Raw genomic sequence first — 12297 nt, forward strand, 5'->3', positions numbered from 1 at the left:
AGGCCTGCGGCGGCAGAGGTGGCATAACGTTGCACCAGCCTGAGGCGCGCCGTGCGTTCTCCCAGGGAAGTTGTCCCTGGATCACGGGACCCTGGCAGTGGCGGGCTGCACAGGCTCCCCGGAAGGGGGTGTGGAGAGTGACCTGTGCTCGCACACAGGCTTCTTGGTGGCGGCAGCAGCAGCCTTAGTGTCTCATGCCCGTCTCTGGGGTCCACGCTCTTAGCCGCGGCTCGTGCCCATCTCGAGCCCGTTTAGGCGGTGCTCTGAAACCCCTCTCCTCGCACACCCCGAAACAGTGTTCTCTTGCCTGTTAGGCAGGTCCAGACTTTTTCCCGGACTCCCTCCCAGCCAGCTGTGGTGCGCTAGCCCCCTTCAGGCTGTGTTCACGCCGCCAACCCCAGTCCTCTCCCTGGAATCTGACCTCCGAAGCCGGAGCCTCAGCTCCCAGCCCCGCCCGCCCCGGCGGGGGAGCAGGCAAGCCTCTCGGGCTGGTGAGTGCTGGTCGGCACCGATCCTCTGTGCGGGAATCTCTCCGCTTTGCCCTCCGCACCCCGGTTACTGCGCTCTCCTCCGTGGCTCTGAAGCTTCACCCTCTGCCACCCGCAGTCTCCTCCAGTGAAGGGGCTTCGATAGTGTGGAAACCTTTCCTCCTTCACAGCTCCCTTCCCAAGGTGCAGGTCCCGTCCCTATTCTTTTGTCTCTGTTTATTCTTTTGTCTTTTGCCCTACCCAGTTACGTGGGGAGTTTCTTGCCTTTTGGGAGATCTGAGGTCTTCTGCCAGCGTTCAGTAGGTGTTCTGTAGGAGTTGTTCCACATGTAGATGTATTTCTGATATATTTGTCGGGTGGAGGGTGAGCTCCACGTCTCACTCCTCCGCCATCTTGAAGCTAGGGACATCCGTTTGCCCCAGAACTTTTGATCTGAACTTTTTCAGAGATGAGGGTGTGCATTCAGTTGGCTATCTGCTGGTACTTATCAGAGGATCCTCTTGGCAAGTCTTGGGATGGTGATGCTATGGAGATAGTGGCAGTGCCCTGGCATCAATGCTAGAGCCTATCACTGTGTCTCCTGTAAATCAGATCTTTTTCTGAGCAATACACATATACACATAGATAGATGGATAGATAGATAGATGGATAGATAGACAGATATGCACACATAGGTACATACATAGACAGGTAGATGTGTATATCATATATACGATTGCTCTGTTACCGAACTCAGGTTCAGCTGCTCGCTGCTCAAAAGCCAATCATTCGAGAGGCAAGTGTCAGTAGAGGGGAAAGGTGCTTTAATCAGAAAAGCCGGCAATCTGGGGAGAAGGTGGACTCGTGTCCAGAGACCAGCTCTGAAGATTCTGCTCAACCATGACAGTTTTTACAGGAGAAAAGGGGGAAGAATCTCAGGGAATCATCGAGGCAGGAGGTTGGGTTCTGCATCTCCATTGCGTGCAGACTGGCTGACTCTCTCTTCAGATGGCATCTTGTCCGAGTGATCTGCCAGCAGGATTCCTAAGGGGATTGTTAGAGGCAGAGAGCCCGTGATTCTTTAACTACTCCATTCCTCATTCTTCTTTTTATCTAGGAAAAGAATCACCAGGTTAGACGAGGCATGGTGTGCATTCAGGAGAGCATAAGTCAGGAGTTGGTTTCAGTTGCTTACTGATCTCATTCCTATAATTAGATTCTTTCAGGGTTAGAGGGGAACAGGAATGGACAGACAGAAAAGGAGCGAAAGAGCTGGTTTCATGTTCAACTAGGTATCATTTTGACACCTCAAAGTTAATGTGGTCAAAAGTGAACTCATGTTTACCCTCAAGTCTTGCAACCCTCAAATGCCCCTTACACACAGTGCTCTGATGTAGGTCTGTATTTCATAGATCAGTTTCCTATGTCCAAAACATGGGAGTCCTCCTTAACTGTTTCTCCCAGGAAGTTACTAAGTCATATCAGTTCTTTTCCTAAATATATCTCGAACTGGTCTTTTGCAGGCCACTCTTAACTCTCACTTGCATTTCTGTAGCACTTTGCAAATTGCTTCAGGGGCCTCTCTCAAATGCTTGTATGGCACCCTGTTATACTCCTACATATTGATTCCCCTTTAAAGTTTTAACTGTCTCTTTACTCTTCTGTGTATCCTATTGTATTGTAAACATCTTAAAGTTGGAGAGTAGGGTTTTTTCATTCTTTTATCTCCACTTTGCTTCCTGGCTTAGAGAAAACCCTCAGCAAATCATTGGGACTTGAGAGCATGAATGAATAGAAGGATATTTTCACCTCCCCTGTGTGGTAGTACTTTGAACTTACACAGAAATTACTGAAAACATTTTTATGAGGGAAAGCCCTTTTTGCACATGGTTAGTCTTGCATTCTCTTATGTCTGCCTTTTTTTCTGAATGGATTGTAGATAGGTGTTAAACATCTCTTTAAAGCCCTAAGCCTATTGATTGCTTTTCATGTATTACTCTGAATGTAATTCCTATTTCATTAATAAGCAAGCGATATGTACAGTGTGTCCTCTTAATGTTTAAAGACTAATTTGCCTTCCTGGGGATCTCAGTTACATTCCCAGAGCATTGTTAGGTATGGTGTTTTGCATTATGCTGAGTATTGATACAGGAAAGCACATTTGTCTTGGGCTCTTGTCTTTGTTGAGAAGGATGGATGGCTCTACTTAATTATGATGAGATGTGCTGAATTAATTTAGCACTCTTTTCCACATTTGTGCATTAGATGTGAAAGCATCCATCTCACTACACTCTCTTGGAAATCACTGACAGATCTGTTTCATATATTGCTTTTTAAAATTATTTTATGTTATCCTACAAGGAACTTCATGTTTTTTTCTAGTATTTTCATGTCCATTTCATGGTATCCTTTTGATGGTCTTTTCCAGTGCTTTTCATTGTACTTGAAAACCTCTAAATCTCTTGTTTGATAAATATTGTTACAAATTTTAAAACTTAGATTAAATAATTGATAATAAAAGGACAAGATAAAAAAGAAATGCCTATATTTTATATGTAAATTATTTGTCTAAAGTATTTCATTTTATTTTATCTTCCAGGATAGTTAAATTTTTTTGCTTTAATTACATTATATTCTATTATCTGAAGCTGCAAGGCAAGATCTCTTTGTTTTACATCCACAGTGATATTTAAGATATCCTATTGAGATCATAGTAGAATGAAGTGTTGAGATAACTGACTAAAAAACCATATTTTAAGTAATGTTTTGAATATGCTGGTACATGTCTATACATCTTGGTAGAATCTATGCATACTTCAAATTCACACTATAATATCTGGACTAGACAGTAGCCAGTGTCTTGGCAAAAGATGAAATAATAGGTGTTCCTGTATTTAAACAGAAACCGCGTTTCTTTCCAGATTTCCACTCTCTTTTTGTTTGTTTTCATGTTATCCATACCAGACAAATCACTAAATTTGGTAATTGATTGAAATTTTATCCTATTTTAGTTTTGAAATAACTTAAAGATTTCACAAACTTAAATTAATTCATTATCTTTAATGAAGCTTGGGCAACTATGACCAGTGCTGAACTAAGAATTAAATCAGATTTGAGACCAGCTTTCTGCCCTGATGTGGCTTATAAATTACTTAAATAAATCACGAATATTGAAAGAATAGCCATGACATATACTAAATTGCTTTAAACTATGCCAAAATTTAAAACCTACTTCCTATTTGGCATCTCAGATTGTTTTACAGTGAAAACAGCAACATGGGATTTCTCTGTATAGTTTTCATTAGGAATGTGGCAGTGTCATGATTTGGATCTTAATGTAATCTTACCATGCAGTTGCATCAGTGTGTGACTATTTAAGATTAAATCTTCATTTATTTCACTTTAAGACTCTTTTCTCGCGTAGAGCCTTAAATATACTGCCCAGCTGTGGAAACAGACCACAACCAAAACTGATTAATTGGGCATAAATATTACAGAATTTCCAAACTTTCCCGGAAAGTTTAACATTAGCTGTGTGCTCAGTGGAAATGATGTTAATACATATAATTTATCCTTATTACTATTAGAGAACATATTAACAAGAGCACAAAATTTCAGGAAGCACAAGTGTACTTCTTACCTTGTTTTTGAGCCATTGGTATAACAGAGGATAAATAATTATGTCATTAAGAGTGAGTGTGAAAGGAGATCATTAATGAATTCCAGGAATGGGTAGAGTAAGTATGATGATGCAGAAGCTTTGGTTGGGCAAGTACTAGGCAAAGTCTAATTTTCACAGTTGTCTGATAATACAGTGAGTCAATGGCAGTATAAGACATATTACAGTCTTGTATCTGATATAGCCTTTGCTTCCTCTGTCATCTCCAGCTGTAAGCACAAGATGTACCTGGAAAGGCTACCAAACACCAGCATCATTATCCCATTCCATAACGAAGGCTGGACTTCACTCCTGCGGACCATCCACAGCATCATCAACCGAACCCCAGAAAGTCTGATTGCAGAAATCATCCTGGTCGATGACTTCAGTGATAGAGGTAAGACGTTGTTAATAATATTTTATGTGATTCTCTTACCACCTACGTAATCATTACTGGCTTTTAAAATAAAGCAGGTGATCATTGTGATGGTTTCTTTCTAATTCTGTCTGAAAGGAGATGATAAAGTTTTGTCTATGTTGTGATGCTGTGATTTCATAAAATGTTGACCAAAATGTGAAAGGAATTGAACAAAAAGTTATGGGCATCATTTGGGGACCTATAAGAAATTTGTATTACATTTCTGTTGTAAATTAGAGAGGTATTGGCAGAATGCCTCAAATTCTACCTGCAGCTTCAGGGCAAACATTGTAAAATATGTTACGGTAAGTACATATGAATGGTGAAATATTCCAGTAGAACCAGAAAATCTGTTCCCCTTTCTGAAAAGGATCTGCTCTGTTATTTACCAGTGTGATACATTCTCCAGGCTGTGCTTGTGTTACTTCATAAATACTGGAAATTATAAGTAACACAAATAAATATTTTTACTTGGCAATTTTAGCTATTTTATCATATCTGAACAATAATAACAGCAGAAAGGCCTGGAATGTGGTGTATTAGAAAGTTTGACACAGTTCTACTCTTTTTTTTTTTTTTTTTTTACTATTCTCATGAACACAGTTTGGTTTATAAGTCAGGGGAATAAGATTATAGAAAGTTTCTTGAGATTAGGACTTGATAAATCATATTCACTCTAAATAGGGGAAAGTAAAATTCTTCTTGGCTGGTGTGAGTGGAGAGGCGGAAACCTTTTCTAAAGATATTCATCTACCTTCTGTTTCCTTGCATGAAGGAGCTCTGTTTAACTGTACTGTATGTGTGTAAGAAAGAGTGGCAGGAAATGAGTTTGCATGTTATTCTTATGCCTTCAAGAACATGCATCTTGACATCCTATGGATTAATTGAGGTTTTGGAAATTTCATTTGCAACAGAAACATTTTCTTCGTAGTACTTAAAAATTCTGTAGAAGTAAAACTGCTTGGTGTGTTAGCTTTGAGGTTCCTTTAGCATTTTTGTCTGCAATGATTCACTTCAAAAACTGATTCAGGGTTTGCCGATAATTCATATGTGTTGAAGTTCATAGGCCAAAAAAAAAGGTTGTATATTGTTCTATTAAAATAGTAAACTACAAACTTGGTAATTTAGGTTGATTTCAAAGTAGTTTTTGCCTTGCATCGCTTATATAGTTGTGTGTTCAATAAGTATCTAAATCAGTATCTAATAAGTACCTAAATTAAATGTATTACTTAAAATTAATTTAAATAACACATTGATTTCTTTTTTATTCTAATTGAGGCTACTTATTTCAAAGCAGTCATTACCACCTCAGGCTAAAAATAGGCATTTCATGTGTTAAAGCTAAAACTGTGCTTTTAAATAAAAGAATGAAAAAAGGGATAAAGATCTGGGGCCACACATCACCAAATAAATGGCATTTTTTTGATTGACTGGTACCAAGAGAAATAAGACAGTGTATCTGTGGACAGTTTTCTACATAATTAACTTTGTCTTGGTAAACTATTTCCTACAGCAGAATTTTGACCTGGGGGTAATAAAGTAGGAGACACTTGGTAGCAGTACACTGTGGTTTGTAGAGTTTCTGCTGGATATTTCTCAAAGGTATTTTTCAGCTGAAAGTCTTTAAAGAGGGAGAAAATAGTGGCATCTCCTTTTGTCTTGAGTTTAAATCATTGTCATCTCTGTATGGAAGCGAATTTGATAGACTGTCCCTTCTGTAGCGACTTTGATAGACTGTCCCTTCTGCTTAGAATGTTACCCAGGAAGGAAGTGTGTTCTGCATGGTCCATGTCATTGCTGTTAGTGACATGAAGCAACACAAAAAGGATTGGTTGGGAGAGTAATGGTGATTTTGACTTTCCTGCGGGACATTTTTAAGGATAATCATTATTTTAATGCTTTCGTAAATCTTTCCTTTAGTTACTCTATTCCTGTGAGCTATCAAGTTGAAAGTCGTATTTTATGATCATTAAACTCTCAAACGGGAAAGCTTTTTGAATATTGCTTTTCATTTTACTAGCCTGACGATAGTGTAAGACTAAACTTTGAAAGACGTGATAAAAATACTTCCACAAATCTTTTAGAATATACCATAATTCTAAAGGTGCATGGAATAAGAGAAGCCCTTCTTTCAAATTTTTGTTTCAGATTAAAGAATCTCTTCTGATAAAATATTAGGGTTTAGGTGAACCTAAAAGCATCACTCCTGCTTTCTGAATTGTGAGAAATCTAGAAAATCAACATGGTAAACACAGGTTAGAATCCTGATACCAGCTATGAACTGTATGACTTTGGGTAAATTATCCTCGCGGTGTCTCAAATTCCTTATCAAAATGGGGGTAAGTAACTCATTAGTTATCTAAGTACCTCCTCCCGGGAGGTTGTGATGAAGACCTACTTTGATGGCTGAAGGAACTGTGCTCCACAGGAGAGCAACTGCTCTCAACTTCTGACCACTCCTCCCCAAATACTGTCCGGAAACACAACATCAATATTCTACATACTTTTGTGAGGAGATCCTCTCAATTTAATGAAATCTTATTCACAAAATTGAATCAGTCAGTCCTCTGTCTATGTGTCCATCCATCCATCCATCATCTACCCATCTACCTATCACCTACCACCTCGCCCCCACAACCCCAGTTGCAACAGAAGTTATTTAGAAGTCATGCCTTCATAGAAGGCATATGAAGACGAATTGTGGTCATTTATAACATGTTGGGAAAATTAGGACTGCCTTAACATTTTTTTTTTAATCTCCAGTTTTACTAATAAGCAGGTAGTTTATACGGGTAATGAAGAAAAATGAAATTTTAGAGTTTCAACAAAAGGAGGGTAAAGAGAACATGTCACCTCCCTAAATTATGTCAGTGACCTTAATGTTTATCAAAAATTCCTTTCAGGATCGTTTTTACTATTGTAAGAGAAGGAAGATATTTCCAGGCATCTCTTGTTTACAGGGCCTCTAAGACAAAGAAGTTTTCTCTGCTTTTTAGTCAGATATGATGCATAGCCATGCTGTTAAAAGCTATTATACTTTATGCTTTTTTTTTTGACTTTTGGACAACCCAGAAATCGGAGTATTTTCCACTGGTTCTTTAAAAATCAAATTAAGTAGGCTAGACAAATTTTAAAGGACAAGAAAATATAGGGGATTTTTTTTGCCTCCTTTAGGAAATTATTTCTGAAATGTTACACTTCATATTTATTTTCAGAAATATATTCTAGTTCCAAGTCTGTTCAGTATGCATTTTAACACCTTTGCACTATAGCTCTTTTGAATATTCTCTAATGTCCTTTGGCTAAAGGCAATAAAATTTTGACAAGATTTAATCAAACATTACTGCTTTATAGTTTATGTCTTCCAGGTCAGTAGAATAGCTACACATGAAAGAAGAAGAAAAAAAAAAAAAGGAAAGCCAACATGTTAATAGCACAAGTGTAATATCGCTTGGAATTCATAGTACCAAAAAATGTAATCCTTCTATGATTGGTGAATTCTGCAAAATTGGTTTCATAGCAGTAGAGAAAAAAATACTAAAGTATTTTTGAATTATAAAATCACTGCAAAGTGCTTTCTAAAAATCAGCTTGAATTTACCCAGTTGACCCAGTTATCAAAATGCTTTTAAAAAATGAACATCCCAGCACTTCTCAGTTTAGATATTCTTCCTGAAATGAGCTTGGTAAACAGAGTGTTGTTTTAGCCTCAGAACATAAGCCTACTGTCTATAAAAACAGGAAGGTGCAGGCCTACAGGTAAAATTTCAAAACCAACGCCATGTTTTTGCTATCTGACACTTACCAAAGTTAGTGAATATATATATTTTTTTTTCAGTAAGCTCTCAGAAATACATTTAACAACTTAACTTGAGGCTTCTAACAAGACTTCATGATGACTTTAAAGCAGGACTAATCCTGGGCCTATCTCCAAATTCCAGGCAACCTTCACGGCATCCACACGGAAAATGTTGAAATGTGTGAACTAAGCTGGGGCTTAGCCTCAGAGACAGGGCAGATTTGAACCTGACAGTTCTCTAAAGTTTGTGTGCTTAGAGGAATTCAAGTTTAAACCGAGGGAACTCACAGGAGAGTTGCTGATACACTTCCCTTAATGCAGGTGTGAGGGCACTATTGTGCCCTGGATGTGTGTGTACTTACACACACACATGCACACTAGCTCACTCTCGCCCCTGCTTGTTTCAAACTTCCTGGACAGGAAAAGTAGGGAGCTGAGTGTTAGAGTTTCACAAAGACCTCTTATTCTCCATGTTCTAGTTAGAGGGAAAATCACAAACTTAAAACTATCCTTCCGATCTAGCAAAGTCAGCCACTTTAGAGAAATCTAGTTTACTCTTCCTCAGAGAGCATAGATCCTCGCTACTCAAAGTGTGGTCCATAGATCAGCAACGTCAGCATCACATTGAGGCTTATCAGTCATGCAGACTGTCGGGCTCCATCCAGATATATCAGAATCTTCACTTCAACAAAACCTATGTGTCATTTTTATGCAAATCAGGGTTTCAGAATAATTGTCCTGTGTCTCAGAATTGGGGTTGGAGCTTCAGTGAGTAATATAAATGCATAAATAGCTTAATTTCCAAAATCTCCTGTGTCTTCTCCATAGTATTTTGACGTACATTTTTCTACTCTTATTATTTAGCATTTAATTGATATTGGATTTATAAATCTGCAAGGGGAAATTTGGGATGGGAATTCGATAGTATTACCTCTACATTATTTTATGTGACATTTGTGATAACATTTCTTTGATAAATGTTGGCATTTTCACAAGTTTATAGACATTTACTATGTCTTCTCATCAACTCATTTTGTAGCATTTTATGTTGAATTTCAGGTTACTGCTGTTACTCCTCCCTTGCCAATTTTCCTTCTCTGTTATACAAATGTGCCTTCCAATATTTTGTAGATCTAATTTGCTTTGAAATCATTTAATAATTTTCGTGCCAAATTCAGAAATCACATGTATGTGTATACATACACACAATTTCTTTAAAGGTCCATATTACCATCAAAATCTTAGACTCTTCACATAGATAAATGTGTTTATAAATCTTCAAAATACTGAGAATATTTTAAGTCATTTCACAAGTGGTAATGATGAGTCTTGAATTCCAGGTTCTACTTTACTCAGATAGTCTCCAAGTATACCATTAAGGAAAGTTTCCATAACCAGACAAATCAGTTGGCACAAGTTTTACAACTGTTCAAAGCTGGAAGGTATCATTGGTGTGAAAAGGTTGTAAAACAGATGAAGAATGGTAGTGCATTTCTATCTTAAATGATAAAATACTAACACTAAAGTGCATATAAAGATTCAGAGGTGACAGTCAACGGAAATGCCTTTGTGCTGGTTTTCCGTCAGGCCACTAGAACGTAAGACAAGCCATTTTTATGTCTCAGATTTATTGAGCGCCGGTCACTCTAAGTGAATCTTGGAATTGCTTAGATATATTATTCAGATTTCAAGTTGTAAGGATAATTGCATTTTAAAATCAAAATACAATATTAAATACTAATAAGTAACAGGAACTAAGAAGATATTATAAAATTCAACTGTACACTTTTAGAAATTTATCATCACCTGCTATAGAAGTGAAAGAAAGCTGATTGATTTCTGGTGATAAATTTGCATATCATGCCGCATAAGGATGAAATGTACAGTTTTAATAAAACTGTTCTGTTTTAGCAATTATTTTTGTGTCTGCCGCCGAAGGGAGTCCGGGGCATAGAGTCGTAAATATGAACGTAGAAGAGTTATATGTTCTCAAAGTCAGAGGAAAATAGGGAAGACAATTTATAAAGCGTACATTCTGCAAGTTCTAAAACACAAAATCAACTCATAAAAATGTCTTTATGTGTTTGTAAAATATGAGTCCTACTCATCAGTGGCAGAATATGCTTTGAATAGAAGCTGTTTCGGAAGGCAAAGCACTCCTGGGATTTCTCTCCCTCTTACTTTTAAAGGAAAACTCCAGTCTCACGTGTTGTAAATGTCTGTGTAAACAAAGGACCGTATCTGACAAAATAACGAGTTATGCGTCCTTGCTGAGCCTGATATTTGCCATATTGTTTAGACCAGCACTTTGCTTTCTCCTTTTTCTTTTGTAGAGCAAATGTGAATAATCCCTGCAGTTTTCAGGACTGTTCCTGAGCATTACACACAATCGCGAGGGTCACGATCCTCGTGAATACCACTGGAATGCTTTTTTTATTCTGGTAGAAACAGCCTATTTTAAGTAGATCCTTTTTTTGCAGATTAGGGTAAAAGGTCTTCAGATTCTGTAAAGGTATATGTTTTTCTTGATGAATTGTTTTATGAATCAGCCTCTATAAGACTGGCACTGGAAGGTTCAGAATTTTGGGGATTATATCCTCTGTCTTCTCAATAAAGTCCTAATATATCAAATTTGATGAAATTTATTTGTTTCAGTTCAATTTCAGTAAAATTTATATTTGATTGAATAAAGATACATGTGCTGAAACTTCCACACAAATAGACATTTTTATGTGGTGTTAGAAACTGTTTTTAAAATGTTCTAATGTAGAATTTGAGACGAGAGTGTTGGAATGGACCAGTTCTAGATGAATTTTGAACACAAAAATCAGTATCTTGGAAAATAGAATGAAGAGGCACACTTAAGTTCTGTTTTCTAGTTGGGCTGTAGTTAGGTATCATATATAATATTAAAGCATATTTCACAGTTGAAAAATTTTGTTACTGCTTTCGTTTTCTTTATCATTTAAAAAATATTTTGTGTACTTGAATGAATGAGATAAATTTAAAATACTGTTAATTCCTGTGAGGTCTTTAAAAATGCCCACACAGAAAATTTTGTCAATTTAGGGGTTGTAAGTATTTATATTTCCTCTATTGGTTGCTTTTAAGTTTTTAAAAAAATATTTTCATTTTGAAGAAATGATAAATCTCATCTAATTGTCATTTTTTTAACTAGCATTTTGCTATTTTACAGTTCTATTCTCTTTAAATATTAGCTTGAGGCATATGAAATTGTCAATTTTTGTAGAACATTAATGGCTGGCTGATCATTTCATGTATTTCAACCTTAATAACCAACCATCTTAAAACCTCTCTCTGAATTGAATAATTATTTAGGGCTCATGTTTGAAATCAGTCCTTTTAAAGATAGGGGAGGGCAGCTCCCATCCTCAGATGGTGGGTAAGCCCATCTGGCTTTCCAGTTGCTTTTTCTGGATAAAAACTCCACATGGATGAGTTCATATGGGTTTGGCATAGAAGGGGATGTTTCTTTTCAAAGCAAAACCGTTACAGCTCACCAATGTCACAAGGCATGACTTCTTCAAGAAAAATAAATTGTGCAGTTCATTTTATGGCAGATTAAATCCCATTTATTTTCCTTGCAGACAGCTGTTTTGAGTAGGATTGTCACTCATATGAAACCATTTTGTGGATCTGGGGCTTCAGATCTTGGGTAGGGATGACTTCCTCTGATGAAATAAAAGGTTATGTTGTATGATGATTTCTCTTGTCAGCAAACTTCAGCTGGTGAGCTTTAATAATAAAATGTTTTGTATTTCAATCCTTTTTTGATGCCTAAAGATCCACCTGCTCTTAATTTTTTAAAAAAATCACTGCATTGACACAATGAAAAAAAACACAAATATTTCCTCCTTTATCTTGAATTATAACACTTCCTTAGAAAATGATCAGTCTCTCATCAGTCAGGGTTTTTGATAAGCCGACAAGTTTTA

The 12297-nt window shown here is 37.1% G+C and overlaps 1 protein-coding gene across 1 annotated transcript in view; it reads left to right on the forward strand.

Annotated features, from left to right (window-relative positions):
• GALNTL6 (polypeptide N-acetylgalactosaminyltransferase like 6) overlaps window positions 1-12297 on the forward strand; it is a 1140136-nt gene that overhangs the window by 511041 nt on the left and 616798 nt on the right. The window contains exon 4 of the mRNA XM_029204074.1: window positions 4356-4522. Within this exon, the coding sequence (XP_029059907.1) occupies window positions 4356-4522 (167 nt within the window). The remainder of the gene's footprint in view (window positions 1-4355; window positions 4523-12297) is intronic.

Source organism: Monodon monoceros, unplaced genomic scaffold, assembly GCF_005190385.1.
Source record: "Monodon monoceros isolate NGI ecotype Baffin Bay Population unplaced genomic scaffold, NGI_Narwhal_1 Super_Scaffold_5, whole genome shotgun sequence".
Lineage (NCBI taxonomy): Eukaryota > Metazoa > Chordata > Mammalia > Artiodactyla > Monodontidae > Monodon > Monodon monoceros.